At 36.5% G+C, this 18258-nt stretch overlaps 1 protein-coding gene across 4 annotated transcripts in view; it reads left to right on the top strand.

The window, feature by feature from the left end:
* The window catches only part of LOC117971244 (A-kinase anchor protein 2-like), a 172904-nt gene that overhangs the window by 125057 nt on the left and 29589 nt on the right, over positions 1 to 18258 (top strand). Inside the window, exon 1 of one of the 4 annotated variants that reach the window (XM_058993778.1) lies at positions 8887 to 9173. The exons of the other annotated variants lie outside the window; for them this stretch is intronic. Coding sequence (XP_058849761.1) covers positions 9114 to 9173 — 60 coding nt within the window. The 5' untranslated portion in view covers positions 8887 to 9113. Of the gene's footprint in view, positions 1 to 8886; positions 9174 to 18258 lie in introns of those variants that run through there. 4 annotated transcript variants of the gene reach the window in all.

Here is an 18258-nt window from a genome sequence, read left to right as displayed (position 1 = left end):
CCTCTAAAGCATACACAGAACTGTAAATACATCTCAGTCTTATTCGAGAAAAACCAAATAAGCTACAGTGCCTCGAAATTAAAGGAATTGCACTGAATACACAAATACAATTGTTCCAGACTACAATAACCGTTATCAGGCCAAAACATATGAACTAGCTAAACTGCACTGGGGGCGCCTTGTTCATTTATTTATTTGAAATTGCTAGTGCTACAATAAGACATATTCATCGTACAGTCATTTTCCAGTTTTTGCATCTGTTACCATCACAATGCAATTGCAGTGCCAGAATAAATTAAATAAGCAACCAAGTACGACTTTCAACAGATTCAGTTTATAAACACTTCCTCACTTCGGATAGTTGTACAAACTTGCCCAGAACAAGGCCTCTGATGGTACTTGACTATTCTATAAACAGCAGGCTTTCTTTCTTTCACTTTTTTCTAAAGCTATTCAGGAACAACTTGAGATGCAAATAGAAGCCCACTAAAAAAATGATTTGATTTTAAACGTTAATACCTCAGTAAATCCTTTCTACTGCTGAAACATACAAAACAAAAAAATGACTTTATCCTTTTAAGAATTCTGTCAAACGTGCTAGTGTATTTCCAGTAGATCAAGTGCTATTTCCTTCTTTTGGAATGTCCCTAGAGTTTCCTTCATGTTTCCCTTCTAAATAACACAGCCCATGCTCGCTATCACTTGCTTTTAGAAACAAAACTGAAATTGGCAATCCAGCGGTGTATACAGAAGACTGTTAGAAATCTTTCCACATCAATTAAAATATTTGTGTTTTTTAGCTTTAATGTAGATACAACATATATTGCGTTTGTACTTTCTTAATAAGAAACAGTGTAGCACCAAACCATAACAAAATAATGTAAAATACTATTGTGGGAAAACCATAGATTAGAGATCTTTTTTTTTTTTTTAAAGAATAGTTGCTTCCTGATGATGATGATGAGGCTCCAATAGGGCTTTCTTTTACCTACTGAACCTACCATAGCCATCCTTTAATGAACAATGTGAAACTGACTCCCAGGATTAGCAGATTCTGCTGAACCAGCCTCTCTCAGAAGGCGATGAATATTGAGTAAATTGTCTAAAATATTAAACTTATTAGTTACATGGACTTGAACTTGTCAGTGTTTTTTTTTTTTAAGGAGTGCACAACATACTGCAATTACTCACCTTTTAGAGGAATTTGTTTTGAGCCAACCTGTGCTCTTTATTAAAACATCATGAAACCTTTAAATTGTACAACGAATGGTAAGCTTTTTCATTTCATTTGATAACTTTCAATGTATTTTTTTTTGGTTAGTATAAATATTTCACAGTAAACTACCATACAAATTAAGAGGAAACATTATTCTATTAAATTGTGTTTTAACAGCATTAAAGGTGCTGGTACACCTATTGGTACTTCAAAAAAGTGCTGCCATGTGTTTTGTTTTCATAATTTACGTTGTGTTAAACACTGTTACAACAGTTTCAGGAATGTAAAGCAAATCACTATGGCACAGATTTTTGATTATTTGATCATTAGTTCCCAAAGAAATGCAGTCAAGCTTCCAGGACAGGAGAAAGATAGGGCATTTAAATTAGAAGTTTAAATCTAAAGGAATTATCTGATCGTCAATCCCAAGGCAGTCAAGAAGAAAATAGAACTCGTTCTGCACAGGGTGTTTAGATTTCTGCTGCAGTTTCAGAAAAGTGCTGCCTCCTATCAAGGTCAAATTCACAGTGTATGTTTGTACCCAATTTACGAAAGACTTATTTAAAATTCTGTGGTGTTAAATAAGATTTGGTATTCTTGGAACATGTAAGAAATGTTTAAAATTGTATAATTATGGCCCATATTCTAGCTACTGCTTTAATAGGGATTTGTCATCAGAAACCTCATCCATCAACCAGGGCTTTTGGACCCAACAGAATCAAAAGAGTTACACAAGACAGATTGGAATGTGAGAAAAGACGGGCATACTTTGACACCCACAAGTTTAATTAAGCAGACAATTTTCAACAAACAGTTTACAATCATAATTAATCTCTGATTACCTTTGTAGTTTGGCATTGATATATGTATAGTGGGTTAACATTGATCAGAGACATAAAAACAAATGTTCAGGGCTTGGTGAATACATTTATCCAGTCTGGGATCACGTTTGGGTGATCACCGATGTGAAAGCTGTTTTAACTTAAGCACTTGAGTTTGTATGGTCAAGAACAGAACTTGCGATGTTCTCCAGTATGGTGTAAGTACTTTTGCTGTTCTCTCTCTCTCTCTCTCTCTCTCTCTCTCTCTCTCTCTCTCTCTCTCTCTCTCTCTCTCTCTCTCTCTCTCCTCTCTCTCTCTCTCTCTCTCTCTCTCTCTCTCATTATTCACCTTTCATACCAGTTACGCAGGCTGTTTATTGGAATGCAAATGCACTAGATTCAATACAAAATGTATGCTTGTTGCGGGAAAGGGGACACAATTATAAAATACTGATACGCCTGTCTCTAAAAAGGGTGATACACAATATACAAGGTGACTTGTCAGCAGAAGCCATCTGTTCCTCAGATTTTTGGTGCTACACTGATTTAAAGGGGAAAATAATTAGTTTTTTTTTTTTCATAATTCAAGTTATTTCCTGGGAAGCTCCTTCAGGGAATAAAAACAATTAGATTTGTTTTGCACGCCTATGCTTTGAATTCATGTCAAAATAATAAAGCAAATTCAGCTGGAAATTTTACAGAAAAACGTGCAGTGTGTTTTTTTTTAAAACATGTGGTGGCTTTACATTAGCTTTCCATAAAACGTACTGAAAGTAGTGCTGTGCGGTACTGTATTCCAACAAAGAAACACTAATTACCAGACAGCTGAAGAGAAACGCAATTAGTCTGTAAATACACACTCATTTTATTTCTTTCCATCATGAAAAAAGTGAATTCTTCAATGTCAGGGAGAACAGCCTTTCATGTCACGAACAAGTCTGCAAGACTTTAATAGTGTTATTATTAAGGGGTCACTGTAACAAAATAATATTTAAAGCTGTTATCTAAACAGCTGCATGTTCAATAACATCAACGAGGGAAAGAGAAAGTATTTTACTCAGAATAACTAAGGGAAGTCAGGTGACCTCGAAGCTCAAATGCCAAAGCATCTGGAGGGTCCTGAGAGTGATCCTGCAGCCATAGTGTATATTAGTCGAAATATTTGTAAAGATTTATAATAAAAAGTTCACTTCCCACAACTTTCAATTTGGCAGCATAGATGAGGATTGTAAGGCACAGTCTTTTGTGTTAAAGTACGTGCCGAGGAGCAAGTGGCAGGTTGGTTTTGTTCTTGTTTTGTTGGGATTTTGTTTGGTGTAGGCCCTTGGATACGGAAAGAAGCACTTCCTTTCTGGCTGGGCAGTGCTTATTGTACAACAAGGGTAAACAAGATTGCTGTTTCCTTTCAAAAATGTGTATACTTGGGCCTTGTGCAGTATTTTATGGGGACACAACATAACTCCTTAAAAGTATGTTAAGCTAAAATACCTCTGTATTTGATTTCTGAAAGTAATAGGGAGTTTTTATCTTTAGGAAAAATAGTAGAATCACAGGACTCATGGAGACAAATGAGTTGATAAGTGCAAAGGTTGCTGGGAGATTTACAAGAAGTTAAAATCCCAGCAGTCTTTGCAACTTCCAATATCTTTGGCTCTAGTTTACCATGTGAAAGTCATATTGACATCCATCCTAACTACCACAGTTTTTGAAACTGAGAACACAGCTCAGGCAGTGGTTTAATGGTGTGGTAAACCCAGGACATGGATAAAAAGATAAAATAGTCGCTATTGATTTCTGGGTCCTTAAATTTTAATAAGAGAAATATATTGGTTTTTTTTTACATGTTGTACACATAAACTGTGTTGGAAGAAATGTTCATTGAATGTGTTTTTTACATGAACAATGAGGCTATCTTTAGCACCCAGGTGTTTGGGCTGAAAGGCAGATAACATCAAAGAAAGTATGTCACTGCATCTCCTGGAAATCTGGGCCAATTCTGACAAGGACAACTTCTGCAATCAATTACACTCTCCTAGCTTTGCCGCAAATATCAGCCAATTATTCAAGAGGAATGGTCTCTCATAGAAAACACTGCAACACAAAGCGCTGGCTTCTGAAACAAGAAACCTGCAGGGATGCATGATGAGAAAGCAGCATTAGCAATAAATCTGTCCCATTGGCAGAGGTCGTTCTGAAAAACACATCCACCTGTATATATTTATATGCAGTGGTAGATACTGCACAGCAGACATTTAGATAAAGATGAGATACAGATATGCTGTCTGTATTTGTCAATGAATATGTATTGCAGATGGTATGTTTAAACAAATCTGCTTTATACTGATAACATTTAAAAAAATACTAATTTATAAACTGCAGGACGTGGCCACACAGCTGAAAATCTATCCTGTATCACTCCCAGTTTATCTGCTATCATTTAGCAGTCGCATATAAACACATGTACAGCATACAGTATTTATACTCTCAAGGTTCTTTCAGTTCATTGGAACACAGATAGCCATTATATTATTAAGCAGCAACAGTACAAATCCAATGCAGCAATGCAAATACTGGAGAACATAACCCTCAACAATACTGCTTAACATTTAGTTATAGCTAGACATTTATACCTACACCCCTGGATAAAACTTGCTCAAACCTTTATGCTGTCATCTATTTTATTTGGTTTCCAATTCTTATGTTATTTCTGTTTTCTATGACATCATTGAAACTTTTTTTTTTTTTAAAGTGCAATTTAAGCACAGCAACTTCCTTAGCCACAAGCCTTACTGCTGAAGACACAGTCAAATACAGTCGCCTTGGTTCTGAATCCCATGGAAGTTTGCACAGGTGTAGAAGGTGAGACTAAGTATTAAATGAGTTTCACTGTCTCATATAGCGTGACACATCCCCATGTGTTGCTACAACTTTTTAAATAACATACCTGTAATTTTTATTTTCATTGTTAACATCCTGACAACATTTACACTTCTAACTTTAAAGTATTGTATTTCAAAGCTCTTTTCAAAATGTCCGCTCTAGTGCACTGATAGTGTAAGGATTATTGCTCACATTGTCAAACAGGTAACAGCAATAACGATTCATGATGTGGTACTGAACAGAGAAGCCAAAGCACTCGTTATGTTTCCTGCAGTGATTTAGAGGACAGATCTCAAACTCCACTGTGCTAAAGCAGACATTTTAAAAAGGGCTTTGAAACAGACTTCAAAGTTATAAGTGTAAAAAGTTGTCAGGATGTTAACAATGAAAAGAAAAATTACAAGTTTGTTATTTAAACAGTTGTAGCAACACGTGGAGATGTGTAACGCTGTATTTTTCGGAACCCCGCTTACTCTTTAAGTCCCACATTGATGAAGCAAAAAGCCCATTTGTGGGACAATGAACTTATGGGATAGTGAACAGGCTATTTGAAATGATCTTCAGCAGCTAGAATTGAAGCTATTGACCTTGCTGAGCTTAAACTTTTTAAAAACAAGTTTTGATGATGTGATGAAAAACAGAAACAAGACAATAGTTTATTTTTTAAGCCCTTTCCATTCTAGCTTAAATGTATGTGTCCTTAAAAATAAAACAAGAAAATTGAGAGACTGCTTTATCACAGAGGGAGTACTGTATTAACCAGTATAAACAATAGGAATTATGGGAGTAATTAATGCAGTACCACTGTATCATATTAGTGCCAAACAAATCATTTGTTTTTCAAATCCATTGAGACGCCTATGCTGGTAATGCTGTAGCCTGCTTTAGATCTTCAAGTGCGAAACGAATTGAAGTCCAGGTCCAGGTTTTTCCCTAAATATTTTGTTTAACAACTGCGAGGAAATTTTGGTTTGGTTGCAGGAAGTTATCTAGCGTGTATGCTAATGGGTGGTACACTGAGGTTAATCAGAATGATAAACACACAACTTATTTAAAAAAGGGTATATTTAGGAAGCAGCTGTGTTGGTTTTTGTAAATAGACAGTGTATCATTTCACATAACTGATTTTTATCATTAGGGCAAATAACCTTGCTTTCCCACAACTGGCTCCATACAAGTTAAAAAAAATAATTGTAGAACAAATTGTGTGACCCATTTGAAAGATATGAATCAAGCATTTGTTTGCACTGGAGCTGCACTTTATGACAGGCCATAAGTACACATCACCTTTAAAGAGTAAGTAGTGGAGTTACGAAAAATATAGCATTAAACGTTAACATCCTGACAACTTTTTACACTTATAACTTTAAAATCTGTTTCAAAGCTCTTTTCAAAATGTCCGCTCTAGTGCACTGCTAGTGTAAGGCCACAGTGTGTTGGCCACATTGTCAAACAGGTAACACACCAATATGTGGGACTGAACAGAAAAGCAAGAGCGTTTTCAAACTCCAGTGCACTAAAGCGGACATTTTGAAAAGAGCTTTGAAACAGACTTTAAAGTTATAAGTGTAAAAAATGTGTCAGGTTGTTAACAATGAAAAGAAAAATTACAGGTAACTATTTAAACAGTTGTAGCAACGTGTAACGCTATATATTTTTCAGAACCCTGCTACTTACTCTTTAAGGTGCATTGTTATGTTGTTAAATGAGTTAGACAGGAAGCTACATCTGCAGAGTTAAAGCTTGAATCTCCCAGGTCTCTGTTAAAGTAGGGTTGATTGTTTGTTTTAGAGAGCCATTGTATAATAGCACTCCTTATTTGGTCATTTATGCTGTTGTTTGTTTGACTAACCAGGTTCTAACCATTACATCTTTAAAATCGTTGCATTCAAAGCTTGTAGGCCACAGCTTGTAAATGGAAAACATTACAGCAAAAAGATTAATACAACAGTAACAATCTGGTGTTTTCTCTCATTGTAAAGTTATTGCTCGGTGCATTTAAAGAGTTGTGAAAGAAAGGTACAGACTTGAGTTGAGAAAGCACAAATTAAAAATGGTACGGTCTACAATATCAATTGTTAGATTATGTTATGTAATCAAATGTATGATTAAATGTTATATATAAACTCTTGGTTGTTGGCGATAACAGGAAATACAGCCTCAGACATAATGTTGTTCCATTTATTGGTCATACTTTATATTAAGTATCCGTGCTACAGAATCCCTTATAACCTAATAAAACTAACCCCTTTCCCCAAAATTCAAATGTCCATAAAACCCATTTACGACTTTTAAACTGTATGCGTGAGCAGGGTCTTGAATCCAGGCTTTCCTTTTCCATATTGACACTACAATACTTTTGGAGGTCAGATCCACCATTAGAAGATGGCTCAATGAACCTTCCTAAAATACTGGATTCATTATCCCTTTCCTTTTTGCATTGTACAATGCATACAACACAGTATGCACTTTTAGCACCTGGTTCCTGTTGAAAATGAATGTTTGTGTCTGCAAACAAGAAAATAAAAAAATGTAAGGCAGACATTTTTCATACTCACATTTTTTATACTAAAGTGCTAAAAAAAATACATTTGTATCTACTTTAAAATGGAGACTGATAAGTCTATTCATCCTGGAAGTAGGGATAGCACAATACTGGAAATGTAAGCTTCCCAACAGCACTGCAAGCATGCCTCAAACCTCAAGGAGTTTAGTCTCAAAGCCAGTCCAAACCATCATCTATTTGTGTACTGCCTGTACATTTATTAGCAGTACAATTACTGTGGTGTGCTGGTTTTGTATTTTATATTTACAAAAACATATTTAATTGCCCATAGGATGACAAATAAACAAAACCCTTACCTAGTTTAATTTGATGGTGTGCTAGTGATCTCTTTGGGCTCCTGTTATGTACTGTGTCTTTGAACTTTGGGCATCGTATTTAGAGCAGTGGACAGCAGGGAAGATACAGAGGTGAGCAATTGCTGGATCTATGCTCTGCCTTTCCTCAGAAAGAGCATTTGAGACTGCAGTGAAAAGCACAGTCTTAAATCATCCCAGTTTGTCAGGGCAGCTGCCCTGAACCTCCGCAGTGTTGGCAGCACAGTTGCAGCATCTAACAGCTTCTGGACCATCTCAAAATGTTCTTTTCATTTAACTCTTTCAGCACTTTATAGAACTTACTGTATGTAACTTTATAGAATAAATTGAGTAGTTTCAGTAATGGAAAATAAATAAAAATGTGCATATATAAATATGACTAGAATATGTTAGTTTACTGGCCTAATATTTATGAATATTTTTTATTTTTTATCTTTCCTTTATACTACTATACTAGTAAAAGGTATTAGTTATTAAGATACGGGAACTGAATCTATTTAGCATAAAATAAATAAGGGTTCTGTTTTTTAGATAGGAAGTGGCAAAGAAAATATATACTGTACAGTTGATATATATTTTTAAATATTCTCAAGAAGAATAAAAGCAAAAGAAAAACATCTTACTTTTTACTTTTAAAGATTTTGGCTCGTCCATACGTGCATACATACATACATTCATACATACATACATACATACATACATACATACATACATACATACATACACATTTAAAGTAGGGTAGGGAAGTTCAGCAAGCTGTAGTATCAAAAGCATGTATGTCAACATTTTGAAATGTGTTACACTAGGACACTACATGAAGAAAAGTAGTTACCCAAAGTGAGTTAGGGGCGCCACTAGTGCAAATCATGGACATGACAGGCCTCAAAGATATCACGTTCTTTTTACCTGTTATACTGTGCATCGATTGTATTTTAATCTGCAATGAGTCAGACTCCCATTGGCCCAATTTGGGCGTGTTGTCCAGGTGGTCTTCAGAGGAGCTGGTGGGAAGGATGAATCAGGAGGCGGTGCCCATTGTTTGTAGACCATCCCAGCAGGGAGGTGAAAGGTTAGCCATATAACTGAGTTTAATGCTAAGCTCTTCTTGAGAAGAAAGCTTCTTAGTAGTGACTTTGTTTAGCCTCCTGTGTTCAGTGCTGGAGACCTGCTGCTGTGTGTTGGAATGCAGTGTTTGCTGCCTACTGCCACCGCGGGACTGTTTTGGTGTTAAATGAAAGCAGTAAAAAGGAACTTAATAAAAGGAGCGGCCCTCCCTTTTTCTCTGGCTTTCCTTGAGCCTGTCCTGGATAGTCAAGATGTTTAGATATACTGCGCCCTGGCAAGTACTTTGCCTTTCCATGGAGCAGGGAATTAGGGTAAGACTGGCTTTATCTTTATACAACTTCCTCTATTTAAAATATTGTTCTTCAGCCCTCCTTCAATCTACCTATTAGAAAGTATATCTGTTATCTATCCGTTCACAGAATTGTTTGCAAAATTATAAAACGAGTCTCCAATTCTCAGTGTCTTTAAAAAACCACAAATCTTATAGCTTGCTCATATTCTAAGGATTTATGTACCATATCTCCGGCCAAGGTTTGAGAAGTACGTTTACTAAGCAGGCATGTCTAAAATGTACACTTGGTTTAGTTGTAGCGCCAAACAAACTGTTCAGTGTGTTTGGATTGCTTAAAAAAAAGTGCAGTGCAATCCAAAGCTTGAAGGCAGCAAAATCCAGATTTGTTTCACAAACATGAAGGGATTCTATTTCTGTCTCGATATCATGCATCTTCAATGACCTACTTTTAAACCAAAAATGTGTTATACTAAGGATATAAATAAGTGGAATTTAAAGGTTAACATTTTTTAGTAAAAAAGAAAAAAAAAGTTTTAGATACAAACTTCTGTTCAGTTTAAGTACATGTGTTCTTACTTAAATCTTGGAATTAATATTCCGTTGGCTCATAATTTCAACACTTCATACATCCAACATCAGGAGATTTTTATTTTCATTTTGTTAGAATTATTTCTCTTTACATTGTTTCTCTAATACAGCATAATATTTCTTTGGCCAGAATTTTACTGATTAACAGCAGTGCTAATAAAAGAGGAATGTGTATGTTTTATTGGACTTAAATTAAGATGAAATAAATAGTTGTGTTAAGAATGTGTATTCTAAAAAGGTAACATAACAATCAGAAAATGGATGGGAATCTTTCGTTTGTGTTAGTATAACTAAAGGTTCCACGATTGAGTGTTTGACGGTAATTGGTAATTAATTTGATGTATTTTATTGAGCTGTGTGTCTGTGCTTTTAGCCTGTGGATTCAGTCTTGTGTGATGCAGTGAAAAGAGAGCAACAGTTCAAGTTTGAGCAGGCCTCACGACAGATTAAGACTTCAACTTAAATTGACACATGCTTTTTAAGTTGCACTGATTTTGCAGACCATATTGAGACTTTCTGATTTGTTTAGTATTTTCATTTTTAATAACCAAATGCCCTCTCGATTACAAATCTTGAAGCAGCAACCTTTCCTCTGCTTAGGTGTTTAAAGTGGAGGGACTTGCATCTTAATACCTTGCAGCCTCTTAAAAAAAATAAACTGGCATAAAAGGATATCTGGCAAATCTATAAACCCCAGGGCTTCTTCCATTCCTTTATACATACAGACACACATTCATTCAAATATGCTTTTTCCTTGTGTAATTTAAGCAGATTTGTTTGTAAATGATCACATTGGATTTCTGAGAATGGTTGGATAATTTTGCTTGTAAGCACTTAATTAGATGCAGGTAGATAATACATAAATATCTACTGAGAATACCAAATCAGGAGTAAATTAATCCATTTGAAAATTTACAAATACTTTTGGTATAATCTCCTTCTGAAAGTGTTGCCAGATATCTGGTACTGCACTACTTTAAAGAAAGCCTTGCACTTCTTTGGTTATTTCAAATGATCTCCTTCTTTCACATATTGACTTGCATGCTTTTGCAACCAGTTTTCACCCTGAAGACACCGTTAAGGTGAATGACCTAGGAAGTGTAATATGAATGCACTTCCTGTAAGTAAGACAAGCAAACTTAGTATTTTTTTGTAGTAATATACAGGGAAAGGGAAAATATTCTATGTTTGCTATAACATGTTTCTTTCAAAATTGCACATTCGGTATAGCGAACAAAAGGCCATGACAGGTAAGATTAAGCTACAAGAAACCTGTACACATTTCAAAAATACCTACCAGTTTTTTATCGATGGCAGTTGCCTTCCAAATATAGCTGTGACAGACTCTGCTCTATTTCCTTGATCCCAAAGGGGTTCAAAATTAGGTTAACCCAGAAGGGACGAGCAGCTTGCAAGACAAAACTGGCAGCTATACCAAGTGTGGACTGCACCTGGACCATCAGTTTACTGGCTCTGTGAGACACAGCCTTGAGCGTTTTACTTGGCATACTGTGTCACTAAGATGAACTTGCTCATATATTGTACGCTTATTTGTTTGAGAGAAGAATTAAAAAGTTGTGCATTATTACAATATAAATACCAACATGTTGTTGTTGTTGTTGTTGTTGTGAGTCACACTCTTAACACACTCAGAAGTCATTACTTGACTTGTTTGTCTCCTTATAGTATCCCATGTACCGTATAAAGTAAAGACTTGTGAAAACATCAGAACCTGTTGGAAGGGAGGGTCACTGTTGTTGAGTGTCTGGAAAGGAAAACCATGGGATACTATTTGCAAATTAAATTTGTCACAGTGCTAATCAGCTTTCTCATTAAGCCCATCCAAGAAAAAAAAACTGAAGCAGACTTTCTATTTAAAGTCATTAGCATTTTAGCACTGACAGTGGCACCCTGTTTTGTTTTACAACTGATAAGAAGCATAATAAGAAAGACGAATGTGACCCACCCCCATCCCCATCCCCCATCCCCACTGTCAGTTACTGTAGCCCAGTTACTGTAAGTCAGATTTGAAACCAGGAAAACCATAACCATAACAGATTTCATAGCCTATTTTACCAATGTGAAATAAACCCCTTTACTAATGTTTCTCAAAGAAAGCTAATAAAATAAACACAATAAGTGTGGGCCAATACCTTTAAAGAAGTGGTTTTAGGCCCTGTACCCCTTTTCAAATAATCTAGTTTACCGCGTACCCCCATCTGAGATAGGGTCATAATATACCAATGAAAACAGGACAAAATATGGTATTTTCTAATTACTATTATTTTTATTGAACTCAAATTTGATCATGAACACTTGTGCTGAGACAATGTAAAATACTATGTGTCTTGTATCGAATCCAGCCAGAATAAGCACATTGTTTTGAAGTGAATATTTCAAAAAACTAATTTGTTGAAAGTAGAAAAGGGATATTTATATCAGGCAGTCAAATTACTTTTTTGTAACAATACTGATATTGTGCTTTTGCTTTTATTAATAATTACCGGTGTGGAGGCGCAGGGTATTGCACTCACATGACAAAGGAGTTCTTCAACAAATTAATTAATAATGAAAAAGCACATACAAGCATTGCAGGTAAAGAAGTCAAGTGGCTCCAGATCCAGTGCAGTACAAGTGAGTGATTTCACTGTCTAAAGTAGAGCGGCGCAGCTGCCTGCTCATCTCAATAAAGAAAGGGGCTTGTTACCAGGAGGTTCCAGGTTCAATACCAGCCACTGACTCACTGTGTGCGTCCCTGAGCAAGTCACTTAACCTCCTTGTGCTCTGTCCTTCGGATGAGACATAAAACCGAGGTGCTATTGTAAGTGACTCTGCAGCAGCAGTTGTGATGCATAGTTCACACCCAAATCTCTGTAAGTCACATTGGATAAAAGTGCCTGCTAAATGACTAAATAATAATAACTCAATAATACTTATTTAGAAACGTAAATGTAGATAAAGCACTGAACTGATTAAACTACTAACACTGAACATTTAAACTTAAGATAGTACACTTACCTAGTAAACACTACACATTTTTAAAAGAAGCAACGTCATACAATGACAATCTTTGTTTTGTTTTTTTTTAAGCCCTCAGACTCCAGTAACAAACACCCTGCTATTTAAATATGTAAATTAGCCATGTGTGCGCTCAACGCTCAACTCACTATCAGCAGCCGGCTGGGTGTTTATAGAGTTAACCTCACCCAACAGAAAGGAAACGTACTCCAGTACGGCTGTGGCTTTATTTGAAAGGAGATTCAACATTGTTGATTCGATTGCTAAGTCGCAAAGTACTACAACATGATAAAAGGTGTTGTCTGCCATTACAGGACTTCTCTGGCGTAACCCCTGACAAGAGCTTGCGTACCACCTGGGGTACGCGCACCCCAGTTTGAAAACTGCTGCTTTCATTCAATGTGCTCAACTGTGTAACGCCATGGGTAGAATTGACCTCATAACTCTTATCAGCATCATTAATAACCTGGCCAGCCACCTGGGTGGCTGCACTGCCACATTTCTTACCTGGCTAATGCACACTGCCATGATCTCTTTAAGCCTTCATAATCCCGCCTTCATCGAGAAGAAAGGACACAGCTCTAAATGGCCCATAAGCCCCTTTAGTAGTATTTTGGTTCAGTAAGTAGCAGGAGTTATCACCGGAGTAGAAAGTGTATTCACAAATATCTATTCAATCTATAAAATTAACATAAGTGGTTAATGGTGTCCTTTCTGACATAGAGCTTGACTGCACTATATGTTGACTTCTCTACTACATATTGTACTTAACATTGACATTAGTTGAGATTGTGAACAAAAGCCCAGGAAAGCACTTTGAAGAATACCCTGCAGGTGGTGAGGATGTGATTATAGATACTATTTTTGTCAGCACCAGATGTTGCCAATTCATTATAGGGTTATTGGGTTATTCTCCAACACCCTGAGGGCACAGCAAAGGCTGTGGGAAAATATAATCCAATTAACTAAAAACGTTGTTTTGTGGGACTGTTCCCGCCAATTATTTTTGCTGCCAGTCATGTTTGCAGCCTTACCCTTTTTATTTATTTTTTTATAAATATTTTATCCATTTTACCCCCATTTTCTAGCCATTTTGAATTGCCCATTTCGTTGTCAAGCCATCCTGTTTTGTGCCCGATGAATCTAGGGACCTGACCAGTAAGGATTGTTGAAGTGTGATGAGGAAAACTCCCCACAGCTGATTTCCTAGCACAAATGGTAAAGGCAGTGCTCCACAGTCAAGATCCCATGACTCAAGCTGCACTCCAAGTGGCAATGCTTTTACAAAGGGGTTCATTGACATCAGAGTTCCAGTGTTCTGAAAGGTCAAAATTGGAGGAACATGATTGTTTAAAATACAAGGATAATGATATACTGTACTTGTAGATTCAGTCCAAATCTTGAAAGAAACCCCAGCATTCTCTGTTTACTGTTGTCAAACTCTCTAACACCTCCACCCACACACCACAGCTCTTTGTTCATTTCGAGTATCTTAGTTATTTAACGGGACTCTGTGGAGGCAAAACAAATCCAACACTTAATCAAAGTTTGGCATCCACACCATCCTGTACTTGCAAATTGCAAATTCCGGTTCTTTGCTTGTGCTCTTTCTGTAAAGATGCACCTAGAAAATGTGTTTACTGGAGACTTGTCATGATTAATTTGACTAATAAACCCCTGCTAGTACTAGATTTGACAGATGGATATGGATAGAATTGGATGGATAGAATTCTCACAGAAAGCTTGTGTAATCTATTCTGCATCCAACACAACACTCCATTTAATTCTATCAATATACAGTATTAGCATGTTTTATTACGCCTGTAGTAAAACCATATACAGGCAACAGCAAGTCATGTAGAGTATACAAACACAGGCTCGATTGCACATTTGATCTGAAGAAAATACAAATCTTGAAAAAGGCAGTTCAATTACAGTTATTTTCACACACAATTGAAAAGTTTAGGTTTGCTTACTTTTCCCTCACATTAGGTACAAATTGAGGAGCAAATTCATCTGTATTGCACCACTTATCCAATTGTCATGAAACTTGTATTAACTTTATTTTACATAAGTTATTGAGTTTATACTTTATTTACGTTTATACCCTACATACAGCACTGGCGAGCAGCCCAGTCCCTTACTCCCTTATCAGCAAGAATTTGCACGTCATCAGACATTTTTAGCTCATGAACTGTCTATATATAATCTGTCAAGCTTCAGTTATATTTATTGATTCTGCTTGGTCACTGTTTGGCCCGTGTTGTTAAACAGCAGCAAAGTCTTATTCGTGACTAAAATTGGAAACCTGGAAGCTGGAGGGAGCAATTGTTGTCGCTTTTAGCTACAGCTATGGCCAAATGTTTTGCATCACCCTATAGAATTAACTAATTTTGCTTCATAAAGTCAAATGATACGTGCTGAATAATGTTACGTTTACATATTGCATTACATACCGCTTTGTAGTTTTCCATATACTGATAATAATAGAAAAAAATGATATTTCAAAATATTGTACTACTATTATGGCTTCCTAGAGACTGTTGCAATATCATGTGGTAGTTTATTTGATTACATGATGTTGAACAAAATATCTAAATTATGTTTGTTTATTTGTTTTTTTTAATTATGTCTCAATCCTAAAATTCCAGGTGATGCAAAACTTTTGGCCAGATCTGTATTCTACTACCAAAAAGCAACAAATAGTACATGAGAATTATTGATAAACTTAAAAATGAAAAGAGGCAAAAACTTCAACTTTTGACATCAATTTGGTCTCCCTTGTTTTTATGACAAATGAAATAAGTTTTTTAATATCTTATGAGCCTTTCAGTTTTTACTGTGGTTATTATTTACTCTCTTGTGCAAAAGCTTTATTCACAGGCATCTTTAACCTTTATCATGTAGCAAAAATGGAATGGGTCCAGTGTCAACAGGCTCTGGAGATTGAACAGGGATCAATCATCTGAACTGTAATCCACACGGGATGATACCTGCCAACGTTCATCCTGATTGGTTACAGCGCGTGCGAACAGGAGCAGTTTAAAGTTTGGGAGAAAAAAATAAAAAAATAAATAAATAAAAACACTTTACAATAACAATAGGATTCCCAAGCCAGCTTGAAAGCCGGATATTATTAGTTTATTTAGCAGACACCTTTATCCAAGGCGATTTACAGAGACTAGGGTGTGTGAACTATGCATCGGCTGCAGAGTCACTTACAACTACGTCTCACCCAAAAGACAGAGCACAAGGAGGTTAAGTGACTTGCTCAGGGTCACACAATGAGTCATTGGCTGAGGTGGGATTTGAACCAGGGACCTCCTAGTTACAAGCCCATTTCTTTAACCACTGGACCACACAGCCTCCTATATAACTGTGTTCTTAGAAATTGTGCTGATGCTGAATTACTTTCAGTTAACTTCAAGCTGTTACCTTCACAGGTTTGCTAAAAGGAAACAACATTGCTTTACTAGGAAAAATAATTAAGAGAACAATCAGTAAAATACCATCATAGTTTGACTGCCATTATTATAGCAATAATCCTCAGCAGAGAGGGAATTACCTGAATATGGACTGTTTTGTTCAGTACTGATCCCAAATGAAGGGAATGTGGGAGATTTCTAGGACTACCAGGGATTATGGTCCGGTCTTTCAACTTTTTCTGGTCATTGGCACAGAATTGTATTTTGTGCTGGTAAACTGCTTGGTTATTGTTAATGGCCACAACCAAAAGAACTTTTCTGTCATAAAGTAAGATTTAATTAGATTATATTGCGGTAGGCAAATGTGAAAGACAGAGCAGGATTACATATTTAGAGAGAGATATTAAAAAGGAAAGAAGAATTTGTTTTTATGTTGTTGCATGGTTTCTAATAGAGAGGTATTTTAACAATTTTAATTAGCTGTCAGTATCATGCTGGAGAAACAGAAGTTCACAGCTCACACCTTGCAGAGGGTTGCTGATTAGTTTAAGCTGTGGTATAATAACAAGTGTCACGGAAAGGTGTGGAAGCCAATCAGGAGATATATGAAATCCCAAAGGCAACAATTTGCTTTTTCCAAAGCTTTGCTGCAGCTCTCAGCCAGTGCGTAATTACTCAAGGTGAAACACAGACAGCAGGATTACACCAAACCCAACTGTTAAAATGTAAATGCCATTAGTACAGAATAGTGCTCCCCATTGCTTTTTTAGCCTGCCACTGTTGTTTTAGGGAGCCAGTTGGTAGCTGTTTGGTTGTTAGCAGTGGTCTGCATGCCCTGTTTCTCTTTGTGTTCTAATTGAGTGTTGAAAGTCACAGAGTCTTCTATTCTGCTAATTGTACCTGGATTAGGGTCACAGACCTAGCCTGCAGTTACTCAGCACTGTTTAGCAAAAGGTGTTCAAAAGCACTGGAGTAAAATAAATGTTTAGAATCAAGTAAATAACAATCACATAGAGAAATCTTTGACCATGTTCTTCTCTGAAACTACAAACCTAAAATCAAATAAATGCTGGAGCTGTTAGTTTATGGTAATCGGCAGCACATTATGCAGAGATAATGTCCATTGTGTAACAGTATGCTGCATTTTGTTTGATTATCATAAGTCAATTGAGTGAATTGGCAAAAGCCTCCTGCATGTTCGAGCTGTAGAATGAAAATGGAGCTATTGAAGTGTAGCCTACAAGCATACATGGTCCAATTTCATGTAGAATACCACATAGTAGGATAAAACTAGTATGGTGTATTGCCAACCTTAAGAGTCCTATATGCAATATCTGTTAAGTATTTTTACATTGTTAAATGCATAGGATTGCAAAGCATTTCATCCAGAGGTACGTCATTTATGAAAATAGCAATGAATGCACTGCAGAAATCCTGCACTGGGCCTTTCAGCATGGGGGAAATCAAGGTACGGATATGTGCCAGCAATGGATTTACTTTAAAATGTGCAATTACTGTATGTGGGGGGTGTTAACAAAGGTTATTTATTACGTATATGTTTGATAAACTTTTGAAGTGTTCATTCTTAACTGATTTGTGTAAATTGCAGTGTTAGCATTTACAATGCTTATTGCTTTACTACATTTTGCTATGCCCTTGCATGGTTTCTCACGTGCAGACTGTGCCTGGACTCGATTGAATGATTAACAAGCAATCGAGCCAAGGCACAGCTGCATAAAAGAGGCAAGGATCTCTCACTCGGGTTGGGTGTTCAGAGGTGGAACGTGAGTGAAAGATAACTAAAAGATAAGAATAGCAATTGCTACTCGTGCTGGCTTTAAACCAGCACCATACTTGTTGGTTTTGTCTTGTTGGATTATTGTCTGTTTTGTTTTGGCCATCGTGCCGTTTTGTTTTGGGAAGTGTTTCTGTTTTGTTGAAATCGTTTATTTGTTTAATAAACACGCGCACCAGTGCTTCACTTGCAGTGTTGTTGTCTGTCTCTTTCCTGGTCTGACATCACCACAAACCATCCCTGTCACAAGCTTGTAATGGATTATTCTCTTATATAAT

This window comes from Acipenser ruthenus, chromosome 2, assembly GCF_902713425.1.
Source record: "Acipenser ruthenus chromosome 2, fAciRut3.2 maternal haplotype, whole genome shotgun sequence".
NCBI lineage: Eukaryota > Metazoa > Chordata > Actinopteri > Acipenseriformes > Acipenseridae > Acipenser > Acipenser ruthenus.
The sequence above is the reverse complement of the archived record's forward strand: the minus strand, read 5'-3'. Positions and strand labels throughout refer to the sequence as shown.